This window comes from Salvelinus alpinus, chromosome 23 (assembly GCF_045679555.1).
Source record: "Salvelinus alpinus chromosome 23, SLU_Salpinus.1, whole genome shotgun sequence".
Classification (NCBI taxonomy): Eukaryota; Metazoa; Chordata; class Actinopteri; order Salmoniformes; family Salmonidae; genus Salvelinus; species Salvelinus alpinus.
In genome coordinates, this window is record NC_092108.1 from 11,835,107 (window position 1) to 11,853,233 (window position 18,127).

The window sequence follows — 18,127 nt, forward strand, 5'->3', positions numbered from 1 at the left end:
GATAACACAGCATATTGCATAGTAACAAACAAGAATGGTAACGCTAAAATATAGGAGAGGGTGTTGGTGAATATAGCACAAGGAGGAAAATAAACCAGACAAATGTATTTATTGAAACGCTGCCAATATTTTTCATGGAACAGAAAAATATATATTCAATGAACAGATTAAATGGTCAGACTTTATAATGAAATAGCCATCTCTTCTGCTTCATGACTGAAGACAGAGGCTCTGCTCTCACCTGTGCACAGGTCAGGTATGTAGGAACTGAAGGAACCCCTAGATAGATAGAGACTTCAGGACTTCAGGAACCCATAACCACATGCACGTGTCCTCCAAGATTTGCTTAATTTCCTCTCGAGTTCAGTTTGCTCCTCAATTATTTTTCCTTTCTCCTAACTTTCTCTCATCGTTGCAGGTTGATTTGGTCCATGAGGCGGTTCATTGGTAGAGTGACCTCCAGCTCCTGTCTTTCACTGTAGAACTGGGCTTTTCCATCCTGACTGTGGACTGGGTGAGGAAGATGTAGGCCCAGTTTACTGTGTGGAGAGAGAAGAAAGGATTTAAAGCTAGACTCCTTAATTGCTACATCCATTTTTGGACTTTTGAATTAATTATATAAACCCATTGATTCTTGAAGACTATAACTTATAAATGCCTTATTTTACTGTTATTTTACTGCTGCACTCTGATTATTTGTTATTTTTTACTTATCTATTTACTTAACAATTATTTTTCTTAAAACGGCATTGTTGGTTAAGGGCTTGTAAGTAAGCATTTCACTGTAAGGTCTACTACACCTGTTGTATTCGGCACATGTGACAAATAAAATTTGATTTGATCTTAGTTAAACTGTCATACCCCATCAGAACCTAACATGTAAACAAACGCTATATAGCCTCAAAACATGGTTAAAACGATAAATCCTTGCATCCATAGCCCTGTCTTGTTAATTTGAGAGTTCTTACATTTTTTCCAGGCCCATTCTTTTTTTATCAAAACAGAGGGGGGGGGTGTCCGCTTTGTTATGGTTTCAATTAAGGATTCTAGCTTTAATGAGTAAAATAGATATGAGAGAAAGAAAGAGCAAGAGACAGAAATACATAGTGAGTGTGAGTGAGAGAGAGAGAGAGAGAGAGATGACGACACGTGCTTTAGATAGAGATAAATATAGAGATAAAGCATTCTTTATGAAGAAAGAAGGAGCAAGAGAGGAGGTCAGTAAATAGTAGCAAATAGTTTTCTGACTGTGGATAGAAAGTCTGAAACTCTTTACAGAAGGATGGCGGGCAGGCAACATTCTAAAGAATTTTCTAAAGAATCTTACAAGTTTGGCGTTCGCAGATCAAGGAATTTCTCCCTCACATCCAAGACTACATCTGTTGCTTTGGTGTCTGGCAGTTTGATTTTCACCTGAGGAGATACAGTTTATATTATTATTATATTATTGTTCTGTACGATAAATTTCAGATGGGTGTAATAGACTCCAAAAAACTTGCCCTCAACCCAGATGGAGCACATTCTATTCATCTATTCAAGCCAAGTAATAGACGCAAGAAGATGTAACATTGCATTACAGAGCACAACACTGTAGCTACATGGTTACCAATAGCATAGAATTACATACAGGATCCTATAGAATTACGTATAGAATGAATTATAGGATCTCAATGGTTACCAGCATGCTGTCACAGCACATGGAAGAGGGATCCTTTCTGCTCATCCCAAGAAACACGTCCTCTGTCCCAACATTCTGCTTCAGCAATATGTCATACCTGAACACACACACACGTTCCCCAGCCAACAACAATGACGAAGAAATCAGATGTGAGGGATGGGAGTACCAATTGCATTGTCTGGAATGTTGTTTTCTTTTTCATGGTGATAGACTGCAAACTTGACTTACTCAGGCTTTGGCCGGGTGTCTGTGAGGTCATCAAACTGTGACCCCTCTGTCACCTCCTCCTCACTCCAGATGGCTTTACTGTCCTTCTTGGTGTAGGCTGTTGTAACCATAGAATTAGTCATTTCATAGGATCTCTTTAGTTGTAACTTCATTTTAAAAATATATATTTAACCTTTATTTAAAGTAGACAAGTCAGTTAATAACAAATTCTTACTACCCCGGCCAAACCCTAACCCGAATGACACTGGGCCAATTGTGCGCCGCCCTATGGGACTCCCAATCACGGCCGGTTGTGATACAGCCTGGAATCGAACCAGGGTCTCTAGCACTGAGATGCATTGCCTTAGACCACTGCACCACTCGAGAGCCCCAACATACACAGCTTGTTACTGTTTACATCCCAAAATGGCACCCTATTCCATATTCCACTACCTTTTTGGTACAGGCCATCTGATAAAAACATACCTGATTTGTGGGAAGCAGGTGAAGGGAGACCAATATCTCCAGGTCCCATTACGGTGGATGATGTCATATTCTGTTCAGAAAATATTTCAAAGAATAAATCACTTTCAAAGACTGACATAGAAAGCAAGCGCAAAGTAGCTATTGTCACATATCTAACGTTAACTAGTTGCATGATCATCGGTTTTTGCTAGCATGCTAACTGGACAAGTTATTACAGTTTGTTTGCCAAAACCAATTTTATTAGCTAGTTTGTTTACGCAAAACTAACGTTGGAGAAGTGCAACTCATCTCAACGATTAACGTTAGCAATGCCTTACACTACAATTATATTCATCATCCTCGTCCCGCGTGGATAAGAGGGCAGAGAGCGCTTGTAGATTCTGGACTGATGACAACCCCTCCATTGACATTGTGAAAGAATATTCACTTGCTCGAGCAAAGGCTTCACAAAGTCAGCTAACGTTAGCAAGTTACAACAAACAATATTGCTGGATACGTCAATCTCGCGTTAAACCTAATGGCTAATCTCTGTGTACCTAAAATAGGCGAATCAAGATTATCTAAACAAAATAAATTCACAGCGACAGGATATATTCCTGTCCCAAAGGGGAACGTCAAATATTTTTTATAACTAAACCTATCTGTGGGAATGTGTCGGGCAACTGTTTCCAGGGAGATGGTCGCTCAGCTTTTTTCGATGCCATGGAAACCGCGACTACGTCATCTTGTGGGAGTGACGAGTACCACACAAGTTTAAGTAGAGTCACAGAACCTTCCAGACTGGTACTCGTGTACTCCGATCTGAAAAACAATATACGGAAAAACTCAAGCCAGCTAATCAGAAGGCGAGGTTAAATGTATTCATTATTTTCAGATCTACAGGAGTGACTAAGGGTTTGGAGGAATTCAGCACATCTCTATTTGATAATCTGGTCCTCAGCATTCATTGAACCTTTATTCCTTTCTGGGTCCCTGCCGTGTTCACGTATTAGTCAGACCTAGTAAAATCGGACAATTCAGACCTGTTAACTCCTTGTACCTACGTGACCAGGCCGTTCAACCAAGTCGGACATTTCCGAGTTTCGACTTGCAATTGAATGCAGCATTAGACCCCTGTTACCTAGGAGACAGAGGGAGGGGACCCATGACTGTGCCATGCAACAGGCCTGAGCACTTTAGTGCCACAATGTGAACAAAATAGTCTCTTCTCACAGATGCTGTGCCGAATGAGTGACCTGGCAAACTTCTGATCCGTCAAGTACTGCCAGTGCACAGAATGTCTCAACCCCAAAAAAATAACATTTACACAAATGGACAGATTTTCAGTGAAACAGTGAATACTCCCAAGGATAAATAGTGCAAATTGCAGATTACCACACTGATAAAAGTGAGAGCAAAGAGGAAGAAAGTGGGTGTGGAATATAGTTTATTAATTTTGATAGATAATAATTCAGATTTTTTAAATATGAAAAACATCAAGTAAAAAGGCTCATATGTACACAGCAGAGCGGAGCGGAGCAGGGGGTTGGGGTGAGCAGAGCGGAGCAGGGGGTTGGGGTGAGCAGAGCGGAGCAGGGGGTTGGGGTGAGCAGAGCGGAGCAGGGGGTTGGGGTGAGCAGAGCGGAGCAGGGGGTTGGGGTGAGCAGAGCGGAGCAGGGGGTTGGGGTGAGCAGAGCGGAGCAGGGGGTTGGGGTGAGCAGAGCGGAGCAGGGGGTTGGGGTGAGCAGAGCGGAGCAGGGGGTTGGGGTGAGCAGAGCGGAGCAGGGGGTTGGGGTGAGCAGAGCGGAGCAGGGGGTTGGGGTGAGCAGAGCGGAGCAGGGGGTTGGGGTGAGCAGAGCGGAGCAGGGGGTTGGGGTGAGCAGAGCGGAGCAGGGGGTTGGGGTGAGCAGAGCGGAGCAGGGGGTTGGGGTGAGCAGAGCGGAGCAGGGGGTTGGGGTGAGCAGAGCGGAGCAGGGGGTTGGGGTGAGCAGAGCGGAGCAGGGGGTTGGGGTGAGCAGAGCGGAGCAGGGGGTTGGGGTGAGCAGAGCGGAGCAGGGGGTTGGGGTGAGCAGAGCGGAGCAGGGGGTTGGGGTGAGCAGAGCGGAGCAGGGGGTTGGGGTGAGCAGAGCGGAGCAGGGGGTTGGGGTGAGCAGAGCGGAGCAGGGGGTTGGGGTGAGCAGAGCGGAGCAGGGGGTTGGGGTGAGCAGAGCGGAGCAGGGGGTTGGGGTGAGCAGAGCGGAGCAGGGGGTTGGGGTGAGCAGAGCGGAGCAGGGGGTTGGGGTGAGCAGAGCGGAGCAGGGGGTTGGGGTGAGCAGAGCGGAGCAGGGGGTTGGGGTGAGCAGAGCGGAGCAGGGGGTTGGGGTGAGCAGAGCGGAGCAGGGGGTTGGGGTGAGCAGAGCGGAGCAGGGGGTTGGGGTGAGCAGAGCGGAGCAGGGGGTTGGGGTGAGCAGAGCGGAGCAGGGGGTTGGGGTGAGCAGAGCGGAGCAGGGGGTTGGGGTGAGCAGAGCGGAGCAGGGGGTTGGGGTGAGCAGAGCGGAGCAGGGGGTTGGGGTGAGCAGAGCGGAGCAGGGGGTTGGGGTGAGCAGAGCGGAGCAGGGGGTTGGGGTGAGCAGAGCGGAGCAGGGGGTTGGGGTGAGCAGAGCGGAGCAGGGGGTTGGGGTGAGCAGAGCGGAGCAGGGGGTTGGGGTGAGCAGAGCGGAGCAGGAGGTTGGGGTGAGCAGAGCGGAGCAGGAGGTTGGGGTGAGCAGAGCGGAGCAGGGGGTTGGGGTGAGCAGAGCGGAGCAGGGGGTTGGGGTGAGCAGAGCGGAACACAGTTGTGCTTAAATCCTAAGAGGCTATAGAAAGAAAATATTTCATTGTGCTACTTACTTTCTACGTGAAAGCACACAGAAACATTCCCAAGAGAGAAAATACTTGGTTTTGTTGGATGAACACTTCCACTAGTCTCCAGTTGGGACATCTTCAGTGACAAGCTACAGTACATATGATGTAACCCTTTAAAATTGTTAACACAGTAATGATTCTACATCTAAATTAATCACAAAATGGTGGTTGTTTTAATGTGATCATAATGTACACTTCTATATAATCTTTTAAAAACAATCCTTGTTTTTTTTGTTTAGAGATAAAGAGATTTAGAGATACTATTTCAATTGATTCCTTGATATGCTCTATACATGCTAAAGTGAAAAACCATACATGTTCTCTTCTATGACGCTATCCATAATACATCATTCCTTTTATACATCGACTCCCCAATTCAGCCAACACATGACATGCTTCTCTTTCTATCTCTCTGAACGTTCCAGAACGTTCCAAAACACCGTTCTCTTTCTATGTCTCTGAACATTCCATTATATCACCTGGCTGAACAACATCCTCTTTCCTGACAAAGAATTGTCAATACTTAATTCTTAAAATTAAAAAAAAAAAAAAAAAGTGTATTAATTAATTAATATAATGTATGTTGTTGGCAGAGGATATTGGAGCTATAACAATAGAATATAATTATAGTAAAGCACAGACATTCATGGTAACAATCAAATATCACCAGAGAAATTAAAGACAAAATTGAATTGATATAATTTGTCATGTTCAAGTCAATGTTATCCAACACAGCAACAAAGGAGCAAAATGGACCATTTAAACCACCCAACTCTCCCTTGGGGAAAAATGTTCTATGGCTGTATGTTATACATTAGCTAAAAGTAATTTACAGTACTGCAGTTGTGGTTCATCCTGTCATGACATTTATAGTACTGTGGACCAGGGCTCTGCTCAAAATAAGTGCACTGCATAGGGGATAGGGTGCCCCAATCTACTTTAGGCCTCTGATTCTGACTGGTCAGTGGTGACACTTCCATTCAACTCCCCTGGACCGGATTGTTCTTCTATTCCAGTGATCTCACCAACAATAAATGAAACAGGGCCAACAACCCCTCCTTTCCCATTGTCTAGCTGCTTCCCTGATTGATTGGTCAGAGAAGATCCCTCCCATTTCTCTTCGTCCAATTTACTGGAGATCGACCAATAGAGATGAGCCTCCAATCGGGCCGCAGCCAATGAGAGTTCGTGCGCTGAGCAAGAGGGAGTGTCCACCTACAGAAGAGAGGGGTATGAGTGGCGGTTACTGTATCAGACAACTTGGAAAATAACTTTCAGAATCAGGGTAAAATAATTTTAGTGACATGACAAGAGTAAGTGAGGAGACATGCCAGACTGACAAAAAGGGGGGGCTGTTATTTTATTATTTATTTATGTAGTAAACATTGTTGCCATTTCATTTGTTATTGCTATCTTTTGAGTAATTCCATGAGCTGTCATTGTGTCCTTATCATCCATTGTGCTCTGTGCATATACTTAGATTGCATTGCAGTGTTACTGTAATTCCAAAAGTGTACATTCAGATTTTCATTTTCTTTAGTTGTTGTGTTGTTCTGTACTAGTGGCAGTGATCACATGGTACATGATTAAAAGCAGCGGACCGTCATTGTCCATTCCTTTCCACATGTTGAATTGCCACGCAGCAGGTTATATCTAACAGCATCCCTGCTGCTTTTAGCCTTTCTGGAGTGTTTGTGTGTGTTCTTACCTCAAAGGTTTGATGGAAGGCGCCATAGTCAATGTCAAAGAAGCCTTCGGCCAGTGACATCATCGGACTAAACCTGTGACCCCACTGGACCTCGTCTGCCAGGTAAGAGCTCCGCGCCTGGCACGTCATACCTGGGGGTACCAACACATACGCACACACACACACTTTATAAGAACACATTAACCTCCCCTGGCAGCGCCCCTTCAGCTGCTATGATGACTAAGCAAATCTTTTCTCAGTGGGCAGGAAAGCCACTTCCACTTCCATGTCATGGTGCACCCATAGAGATCCTATAATTGGCACCCTATTCTGGTCACACCACTTTTTACCAGAGCCTTATGGGAACCTGAAGTAACTGTAAGCGGAATGCGTCGTTGATTCACTGAAAATGAACAGTAAATAGTAGAGTCGGTTGCCTGTCTTTCATAGTGTGCCGTTTGAAAAACCTGTTTTAGAATAAGTTGCCATTTGGGACTCAACCATGGACTAACCAGTGGCCTCCACCATTCCCTCCAGGATAACAACCATCTCAAAGTCATCCTTCTCCAGCTGGCCCTGAGACATGTCCCAGAAGGGCGAGCGGCAGTCGATCTCGTGGGAGATGACCAGTGGAGACACCAGAAACAGGCGGTCGTCCCCAGTCTCAAAACCCACACTGATGTCTGTCTGATCCAGAGGGATAAATTCACCTGGAGAGGGGGAGAGAGATGGAGAAGGGGAGAAAGGGGGACAAGAGAGAGAAGTGAGTTATAAAACTTTGAGGGACGGTTTCCTGGATACAGATTAAGCCTAGTCCTGAGGGACGTCCCAATCCACTTTACATGCGACCTCTTCCCTCCTCCACTCCCCCTCGCTCGGGAAAGGCTCCCTTGGGGAAACGTCATACATACGTCACCGAGTGTTCACTCCAAGTGAAGGGAGGAAGAGAAGATGATTATTTGGAACGGAATGCAGCCCTGGACAACAAAAAAAGACTCAATCAATCATCAAATCTATAAAGCCCTTTTTACATCAGCTGATGTCACAAAGTGCTTTACAGAAAGCCAGCCTAAAACCCAGAGAGCAAGCGATGCAGATGAAGCAGCACAGTGGCTAGGAAAAAACAAGAACCAGGCTCCGAGGGGGTGGCCAGTCCTCTTCTGGGTGTACCGGGTAGAGATTTAAGAGTACCTGTGGCTATTACGGCCAGATCGGTTATCAATACACAATGCTTCCCACAGTTGTGTCAAGTTGGCTGGATGTCCTTTGGGTGGTGGACCATTCTTGATGCACACAGGAAACTGGAGCGTGAAAAACCCAGGAGTGTTGCCATTCTTGACACAAACTGGTGCGCCTGGCACCTACTACCATACTTTGTTCAAAGGCACTTAAATCTTTTGTCTTGCCCATTCACCCTCTGAATGGCACACATACGCAATCCATGTCTCAATTGTCTCAAGGCCTAGAAATCCTTCTTTAACCTGTCTCCTCCCCTCCTCTGATTGAAGTGGATTTAACAAGTAACATCAATAAGCGATCATACAGTGCATTCGTACCCCTTCCTTTTTCCACATTTTGCTACGTTACAGCCTTATTCTAAAATTGATAAAATTATTTATTTTCCTTCATCAATCTACACACAATACCCTATAATGACAAGGCGAAAACAGGTTTTTATAAATGTTTGCTAATTTATTAAAAATAAAAACAACTTTTTTACAGAAAATAACTTTTTTTTTTTTACAAACTGGACATCAGACTGTGGCGAAGGTTCACTTTCCAACAGGACAACAACCCTAAGCACACAGCCAAGACAACGCAGGAGTGGCTTCGGGACAAGTCTCTGAATGTCCTTGAGTGGTCCAGCCAGAGCCTGGACTTGAACACGATCGAACATCTCTGGAGACCTTAAAATAGCTGTGCAGCGACGCTCCCCATCCAACCTGACAGAGCTTGAGAGGATCTGCAAAGAAGAATGGAAGAAACTCCCCAAATACAGGTGTGCCAAGCTTGTAGCGTCATACCCAAGACTCTAGGCTTTAATCGATGCCAAAGGTGATTCAACAAAGTACTGAGTAAAAGGGTCAGAAAACTTATGTAAATGTGATATTTCCATTATTTATTTTTTATACATTGCAAAATGTTCTACAATCTAGTTTTTGCTTTGTCATTATGGGGTATTGTGTGTAGATTGAGGGCGGAAAAAAACTATTTAATCCATTTTTAAATAAGGCTGTAACGTAACAAAATGTTGAAAAAGTAAAGGGGTCTGAATACTTTCCAAATGCATTGTAGCTTTCACCTGGATTCACGTGGTCAGTCTATGTAATGGAAAGAGCCATAATATGTTGTACACAGTATATCACTTCCATACTAGAAAATAACATGTGGAGTGTTCTTGTTTGTATCTCAAATGGCACTCCATTCCCCATGTAGTGCACTAATTCTAACTGGGGCCATAGAGCTCTGGTCAAAAGTAGTGCACTATATAGGTAATAGGGTGCCATTTGGGATGCAGACCCTTGTATGGCGGTTGATTGTATACTAGCCTCACCTTCCTGAGTCTGTTTAGACTTGATGAGTTTGGCCCTCATGTTGGCTCCTACAATGTGTGAGCTGCGCAGGTCTCCCACCCGGAACATCAGACACAGTCTGTCGTCTCTCAGAGAGATCACTGCATTCTTAGAAAACACCAGGGTCTCCGCACGCTTATTGGGCTGAGAGATCTTCACAAACATACAGCCCACCTGAGGAGAAGAAGATCACTTCATTGTCCAAACAAAAGTCCAATGGAAATGTCACTTCCGCTTCATCCCAACAGCTCCAAAAGGCATAGACGGAGAAAAGGTCCTTTTTAAAGGGGCAGCTTTTTGATATGATTACAAGTTCATCAAACTATTTGTACAACGGAGAGAAACAGATGTGATTGTATTAGTGTCAGAATATGTCCTTAGGGTACAGTAAAAAAATACAGTAGGGACTGTATGGGCCTGCATCTCAAACGGCACCCTATTCCTGATATAGTGCACTACTTTTAACCAGAGCCTTTGACCAGAACACTATGGGCCCTGGTCAAAATTAGTTCACTACGTAGGGAACCATTAGGGGTGCAATCAATGAGTCTCACCATGAAGGCGTTGACCATAGATCCCAGTATGGCCTGGAGCAGGAGCAGCATGGTGCCCACTGGACACTGGTCAGTGATGACACGGTGGCCGTAACCAATGGTGGTCTCTGTCTCGATGGAGAAGAGGAAGGCAGAGATGAAGCCGTTCACGTTGTTGACGCACGGTGTCCATGTCTCATCCTCCAGATGATCTAGATCCCCTCTGGGAGGGGAGAAACCACATTTTTTATTATGTTGTTTTTGTAAATTGTGTACATGCAGGGTTCCCTTGTAAAAGAAACCTTGGTCTCAATGGGACTCTGCTAAAATAAAGGTGAAATAAATACAAATAGGGGGAGGTGGAGAAGGGAGCAGTGGAAAGAGAGAAAGTGAGGGAGAGAGAGAGAGAGAGAGTGAGAGAGAGAGGAGAGGAAGGAGGAGTGGAAGAGGAGTGGAAGAGAGAGAGAGAGAGGAGAGGAAGAGAGGAGTGGAAGAGAGAGAGAGAGGAGAGGAAGAGAGGAGTGGAAAAGAGAGAGGAAGAGAGGAAGAGAGAGAGAGGAGCAAACAAAAATATAGGTTGTGAAAAACTATCCATTTACTAATATACTTGCTCTACAGAGAAGAAATTGCATCATGTAGAGTGACTCTGAAATGGCATCCCATTCCTTATATAGTGCACTATAGGAGAATAGGGTGTCATTTGGGACTATCCAAAGTGTCCTCTGGCCTGCTGTCTGTCTGTCCCTCTCACCGGAGGTAGGCTATCAGGTACCAAATGGCCCCGAAGAAGAGCCAGGTGATGGCGTAGGCCATGACGAAGACAAAAAGTGAGCAGCGCCAGTTGAGGTCCACCAGCGTGGTGAAGATATCTGTCAGATAACGGTACGTCTCCCTCATGTTGCCGTGTGAAACGTTACAGCGACCATTCTTCTCCACATAGCGCTGAGTCTTACGTCTCTTGGCTGCAGGCAGGAAACCAGGCCAGGAAGGGAGGGAGGGGGAGAGAGAGAGAAAGAGAGAGAGAGAGAGAAAGAGAGAAAGAGGAGTGAGACAGGGAAAGACTACAGTGACATATCGGCAGTAGAACTATGGGACTAAGGGAACGAGCAATAGGAAGATGGGTTGGGGGGGAGAAACCAGAGGAACAGGCATTTTACACAGGAGGGGAGGAGGGTAGAGGAGGAGGGGGGTAGAAGTGGAGGAGGGGAGGGGTTAGAGGAGGGAGGGGGTAAAGCAGCAAGAGGGGGGTAGAGGTGGAGGAGGTAGAGGTGGAGGAGGAGGGAGAGAGAAGATGCATTCAATAACCACCTATCTGCAGACTGTAGAGAGCCAGAGAGAACACAGAGTGCATCCCAAATGGCACCCTAATATATAGGAAATAGGGTGTAATTTGGGATTTAGCCTGTCTGTCAGGGTAAATCATTTAAAGCCAAACACAAAACCTTACATTGGTCACAGAACACTGTCAGACGGTCGCTTAGTAACCTCTCGTTCTAGATAGATTCACTCTCGTGGCGCCAACAATGTCTCAGGGCAGAAAAGAAGAACAGTCCTGGGAGAGAAAGTGTGCGTTCCAAATGGCCCCTTACTCACTACATAGTGCCCTACTTTTGACCAGAGCAGATAGGGTGCCAATTTTGGACACCGATAAAGGCAACAGCACTACACTACTCACCCCAGCCAAATCTACCCCTCTCCTTCTCCACCACCCGAGGCAGCTTCTTAACGTACTCCTCGGATGCTGCATTGGCCTGCCTCTCTGCCAACTTGGACTTCCACGATCTGTTAACGCCAGGCTGGGCGGTATCCGTGGTAACCACATGGCCCAGATCCTCAGACACATCAAACACTCCGGTGGAGGCCGTCACCTCGGTAGCCTCTTCCACTGGTCCCTTCGCTTTCTCCACCACGGGCAGAGAGAGGGACTCTGGCCGCGAGGTGAAGGCAGAGTCTTCAAGCGCCATCGGGAATGATGGTGTATGTGTGTTTACTGAGTTTTTGATAATCTCCCCTATGGCAGACTCTGTCCACTGGTTATTGACTGTTTAATCCGGTTCTTTACGTTAAGGTCCTAGAATACAAAACAAGAAGGGGGAAATTGATCCGAATTATTATTGTGAGGTCATAGAAATGTGGGGTATTTTGAGGGCTCTGCATGCTGCATATATGTTCTACAGAGAGTGTTGAAGGGCCAGTGTTGAGCAGAACTTATGCCCTTCACTACACTGAATAACACTATGTTTTCATCCCAAACGGCAACCTATTCCTTTTATAGTATGCTACTTTTGAACAGAGCCCTATGGACAAAATAAGTGCACTATAGGAATTAGGGTGGCATTTGGGAAGTAGTCTTCTGTCCCTCAAGAAATGGTCCTGACTCAATACCCATGTCTCCATCTGTCCTTGACTCAATACCCATGTCTCTATCTGTCCTTGACTCAATACCCATGTCTCTATCTGTCCTTGACTCAATACCCATGTCTCTATCTGTCGTGACTCAATACCCATGTCTCTATCTGTCCTTGACTCAATACCCATGTCTCTATCTGTCCTTGACTCAATACCCATGTCTCGATCTGTCCTTGACTCAATACCCATGTCTCCATCTGTCCTTGACTCAATACCCATGTCTCTATCTGTCCTTGACTCAATACCCATGTCTCTATCTGTCCTTGACTCAATACCCATGTCTCTATCTGTCCTTGACTCAATACCCATGTCTCTATCTGTCGTGACTCAATACCCATGTCTCCATCTGTCCTTGACTCAATACCCATGTCTCTATCTGTCCTGACTCAATACCCATGTCTCGATCTGTCCTTGACTCAATACCCATGTCTCTATCTGTCCTTGACTCAATACCCATGTCTCGATCTGTCCTTGACTCAATACCCATGTCTCCATCTGTCCTTGACTCAATACCCATGTCTCCATCTGTCCTTGACTCAATACCCATGTCTCCATCTGTCCTTGACTCAATACCCATGTCTCCATCTGTCCTTGACTCAATACCCATGTCTCTATCTGTCCTTGACTCAATACCCATGTCTCTATCTGTCCTTGACTCAATACCCATGTCTCTATCTGTCCTTGACTCAATACCCATGTCTCTATCTGTCCTTGACTCAATACCCATGTCTCTATCTGTCCTTGACTCAATACCCATGTCTCCATCTGTCCTTGACTCAATACCCATGTCTCTATCTGTCCTTGACTCAATACCCATGTCTCTATCTGTCCTTGACTCAACTTTCTCTGCACAAACTCTCCTATTACCTTCAGTACAGTCTAATCTATATTAATGGAATAGGTCAGATGTTACAGAGAGGAATGAGTGAAGCCCCGATCTACGTCCCAAATGGCACCATATTTCCTATGTAGTGCACTACTTTTGATTAGGGGGTCCATTGGGCTCTGGTCAAAAGTAATGAAGGGACTAGGGTGCCATTTGAGAGTCAGAGCTGAATAATTCCACTGACAAGGACAGATTGGTTATTTTTCCTGTCTGACTGTGGGGGATGGGGAAAGTGAATTTGGTCCGAGAAAGAGTCACATATTGCCGAGACAAAACCATATGCTATACATATAGCCTTAAGAATAAGGTCATTCGATTGGTCATGCATAGCCTGTGTCTGTGCCTGTCTGTTATGGGAGCACAATAAATTACAGGAATTACAGGAAGGAGGCTATTATTTCTCAGAAAACGTACAATGTCACTTTTAACGTATTCTGTAATATAGGCCTATATGAACACAAAACAGCAATAAGACAGGTTCCATTCTAATACTGTGCATAATCACCGTGTTACGTATAAAATGGAGCCCGGTTTCCTACAGTGATATAAAACACTACCTGGATAGAATATTCGGTAACTAAACGCGTGGGGTGATGGAATAGCCTATAGCCTACGGTGTTGACTATTCAACAATGACGCATTAAACATTTCTTAATGTATTCGATTAGAAAATACACATTTATCAATTATAAAGAAAACAACAGTGATTTATCTTACCTGTAGTGGGGTTTGTCCCGCTTTCATCTGGTAATTGCCTTATCCTATTTAAAATAATATCCCGTCCCTTTATTTATTTATAAAGGACCTTACAGATGAGTGGATGGTCCAAGAGTGAGCCTCGGAGATCGTCCGCTCAGGTTCGATCATCCGACAAAAAAAATTATGTTTACCATCGGCTCTGCTGATCAGGAGGGTGTTCGACGCAGCATCAGTTCAGTCCTCTACTCTCTCAACAGAAAACAAAGGCAACCCCAACCAAACGACTCTGCTTTTTAGATGTCTGTAATCCTCAATGAATAGCGTGCTCACAAATAGCATATTCTTATATTTTCCAAGTTTGTCTTCAAAGAGTTTAAAATGGTGGCAGTTCGTCCGTACAGACCATTGGGTATAGACAGTGCAGCCAGCAGCAGCGATCCGCATCAGATAAAATTGTATGAATTACCGGCAGCTGCGCAGGTGTTAGATTATGGGAGCGACAGTCGAGGAGGATGCTGTCATCACCATCATTCATAAACCATCACCCAGATTCATGATCACGACAGGCATTAGATATGTAAACCATTGTGCTGTTTTGTCAACTGTTTTACACATATGGTAAAGTCTGGACATTTAGATGCCGATGATGTGAGGAGGCATTTACAACCCGAGGTTGCTATAGAGACCATTTTATGATCCAGTTGACCTATTCTTCAATAGGCTTGCAGAAGGTCGTAATGATATTCCGTCTGTGGAGGATGACGTTTTGAAAATAAATGAATTCATATCCATGTGAAACAACCAGTTTCTGAACAGCCAAATAGCCTAACAGCATTTCAATTACAGTATTTGATACTGTTTTTCAGAAATAATTGGTCTTCTGATGCATTCAATGGTTAATTACATTTAGACTATTCTTTTTTTATTATAAGGCTTTATTTGTTGTATTATTAGGTCGCCTCTGTGTGCAATACTACTTCCAATGCAGCAGGTGACGCACCTTTTCTGTATTTGTCACACGCCGATAAGGCGACCGGAAGCGTAAAAGTGTTCCTTTTTCAAGATGTCGGTGTATGGCCCCGTGGTGAAAATTCACCCTGTCGTTCTCGCCTCCATCGGCGATTCTTACGAACGGAGAAATGAGGGAGCGAGTCGTGTGATTGGAACCTTGCTTGGTAATTTAACCCGAAACTTACTTTAGCTCTAATGAAAATTGATCAGACGCTCAGAGAGGCTAACAGCCTGTCTTAAACAAGCTAGCTACGGCTAACTTAGCTTGCATCACTTTGCTGATGCATTGCCAGGCTCTCACATCCTCTTGATCCGAAAATATACCAAAACTCCTCTGATTATAAAGATTTGACCAAGTATTAAAATATTTTAGCTTGCCTAGATTACTGTGTAATGTTTATGTTGTTGAAACTTTGCTAGCTAGCGAGTAACAGGTTCCATAGAATAGTTAAATTTGTCCCCGTATCATAGGCACAACATGGGTATCGTAACTTAATGCATTCCTTGTCTTCCTCAGGTACCATTGACAAGCACTCTGTTGAGGTCACCAACTGTTTCTCCGTCCCCCACAATGAGTCTGAAGACGAGGTGATGAGAAGTGTCACTGATACAACTACATACTATCTAGCTATTGCTGTAGTGTAGAAATTAAGAAAGCTTGCACATGTAGTCCTAGAAGTGACACTGGTGTCTTTGTGATGGTGACAGGTTGCTGTGGACATGGAGTTCGCCAAGAACATGTATGATCTTCATAAGAGGGTGTCACCCAGCGAGGTCATTGTTGGATGGTGAGTAGGCTTATATTCTTCCCTAGTCCCATTAGAAAAAAGCTTTTGTCCCACACCGGTACTGACAATTATTGACAACTTATTCAATTAACTAGAAAGGGAAAAAAGTACATTTTGTTCAAAGTAAATCTGTGTGCTTGTGTCAGGACACTGCTCTGAAGTGAAACCATTCTCCTTCGTCAGGTATGCCACAGGCTTTGAGATTACCGAGCACTCTGTGTTGATCCATGAGTACTACAGCCGAGAGGCCACAAACCCCATCCACCTGACCATGGACACCGCCCTGCAGAGTGGCAAGATGAACATCCGTGCCTACGTCAGGTCTGGGACTTCCCTCACTTACACCAGTCTCTCTTCTTCTGTCTCAGTACTTTAGTTGGTCCACTGAAAAGCTGTTGTTGACTCCATCCTAAGCAGAGTTGCTTCAACTCCCTGTGACTTCCTGATCTCATCTTTCAGTTGTTTTGTTATGTTTGCATTTGCTGTTTCATTACTTTGCTTTACGCACTTTGGCATTCCTTATGATAGTTTAAATAAATTCATGTAATTTTTTCCCATTGCTTTGTTTGCCATGACAGTGCCCAGATGGGTGTGCCGGGAAAGACAGTCGGTGTGATGTTCACTCCCCTGAGTGTGAAATACAAGTATTACGACACAGAGAGGATAGGAGGTCAGAACCTTAATTCTTCTTTCCTTGTTTTCTGTCCAGCTAATGATTCTCTGTCCCAATTGTTCCTGGTTTGGACATGGTTTTATTTGTTGAGTCATGTCTTCTTGTTGGGGTGGGGAAATCCTTAATAAAATTGATAAAGTAATTTGTATATTCTAGTTGACCTTCTCCAGAGGACGAGAGATGCTCCTAACACCACCAATGGGCTGACCTCTGACCTCTGCCAGGTGGGCGGGGCTGCAGGCCGCGTTCAGGATATGCTGGCCACAGTACTGACCTACATTGAGGATGTGTTGGTGAGTAGCCTACACACACAGAGCCTATATTATGGCTGCGTCCCATATTACATTACGGAGACGTCCGTTATGTTAACCTTTTTACCGTATGCAGCTCATCGGAAAATAGTTGATTTTAGTTGAGTTACGACTTAATTTGTGTCTCTGTGGCCATAACCTAAGCTTTTCTTTCTGTATGTTTCTCAGTCTGGTAAGCAGACGGCAGATAACAGTGTTGGACGTTACCTGATGGATCTGGTCAACAAGGTTCCTAAGATCACGGCAGAGGACTTTGAGACCATGCTCAACTCTAACATCAACGTAAGTAATTATGCCTCTTGGATTTGGGCCTGTATTTATCAAGTGCTGGTTTAGGATCAGTTTTGCCTTCTTTTTTTTACATCACGATTACATGGACGGGAATCTGATCCTAGATCAGCACTCCTACCCTGAGACGCTTGATACATACGGCCCCTCATCTTGTGGAATTGATTCAGTTGAACAGCTATAGTAAATATTTGTCCCTTGCACTCATGACATTTGTGTGAATGTATACTGTTTCTCTTTCACAGGACCTGTTGATGGTGACCTATCTATCTAATCTGACTCAAGCACAGATCGCCCTGAATGAGAAGATTGTGGTACTCTGAGCATTGAGGGATCAGGATTGTGTAGTTCTTAATAAAGAGTGATCGATATTGAATTTGTTGGTATACTTCTTTAGCTCAAATTTAATAAAGGTGATAAACAGTACAGTGTGTAATTGCAATGTTTGCTTGCTATAACTGAAGTGATGTTTTCTAGCTAAAATAATTTATTTTCAGATTCCACAATGTGTTCCTGATTGGGACAATGCATGCCTAGTAACATAATTTATATTTCTGGAAAAGCAGTATGAATATAAATTAAAGCTCAGAAGCATTTGCTTGTGTGAGTACTCTCCCTCTGTTGGTTGTTCCAGAAGTAATACAAACAGGCCTTGTATTTAGGGCCCTGTGTTTTCTGCAATCATGGGACATAACAATGTTTTATCCTGCATTTTAATCCTCATTCGGAAATGAGAATTGGACCAAGACTGTGCAAAACACAGGGCCCTACTCATACAGTATGATGACAATGCAGATTAGTTCAGTCCCTAGGATGAAATCCCTATTTGGTCCACAGGGTGGCACTAAAGAGCTCAGTTCTTTTGCCTGGCACAGTGAGGGGTCTCCTAGGCAACAGGGGTCATAGATACAGGGCAGGGACTGGGAGAAGATCAAAGGTCCAAAGAATTCTGAAGACCATAGGGTCAAAGAGATGTTGTGTATAACCCAAAACCCATATGGACCCTGATCAAATGAAGGGAATATGGGGCAATTTG

The 18,127-nt window shown here is 44.5% G+C and overlaps 3 protein-coding genes across 3 annotated transcripts; 1 reads left to right on the top strand and 2 right to left on the bottom strand.

Annotated features, from left to right (window-relative positions):
- Positions 1 to 92: 92 nt before the first annotated feature.
- On the bottom strand, positions 93 to 2,896 carry dnaaf6 (dynein axonemal assembly factor 6). The gene is made up of 6 exons (XM_071360947.1): positions 2,689 to 2,896; positions 2,372 to 2,441; positions 1,907 to 2,003; positions 1,679 to 1,775; positions 1,328 to 1,413; positions 93 to 539 (listed from the first exon to the last, which is right to left on the bottom strand). Exons 1-6 carry the CDS (start codon positions 2,779 to 2,781, stop codon positions 407 to 409), a joined length of 576 nt encoding a protein of 191 aa, XP_071217048.1. The 5' UTR covers positions 2,782 to 2,896; the 3' UTR covers positions 93 to 406.
- A 2,878-nt stretch (positions 2,897 to 5,774) lies between these two features.
- On the bottom strand, positions 5,775 to 14,525 carry LOC139550221 (G protein-activated inward rectifier potassium channel 3-like). Its single transcript, XM_071360948.1, has 8 exons — positions 14,039 to 14,525; positions 11,702 to 12,097; positions 10,778 to 10,988; positions 10,048 to 10,249; positions 9,475 to 9,667; positions 7,433 to 7,630; positions 6,942 to 7,072; positions 5,775 to 6,448 (listed from the first exon to the last, which is right to left on the bottom strand). The coding sequence occupies exons 2-8, from the start codon at positions 11,988 to 11,990 to the stop codon at positions 6,173 to 6,175; spliced, it is 1,500 nt and encodes a 499-aa protein (XP_071217049.1). The 5' UTR covers positions 11,991 to 12,097; positions 14,039 to 14,525; the 3' UTR covers positions 5,775 to 6,172.
- Positions 14,526 to 14,977: 452 nt separating this feature from the next.
- LOC139550222 (eukaryotic translation initiation factor 3 subunit F-like) lies at positions 14,978 to 17,517 on the top strand. The gene is made up of 8 exons (XM_071360949.1): positions 14,978 to 15,195; positions 15,549 to 15,619; positions 15,740 to 15,819; positions 16,003 to 16,140; positions 16,398 to 16,489; positions 16,649 to 16,785; positions 16,972 to 17,085; positions 17,337 to 17,517. Exons 1-8 carry the CDS (start codon positions 15,084 to 15,086, stop codon positions 17,412 to 17,414), a joined length of 822 nt encoding a protein of 273 aa, XP_071217050.1. The 5' UTR covers positions 14,978 to 15,083; the 3' UTR covers positions 17,415 to 17,517.
- The last annotated feature ends 610 nt before the right edge of the window (positions 17,518 to 18,127 follow it).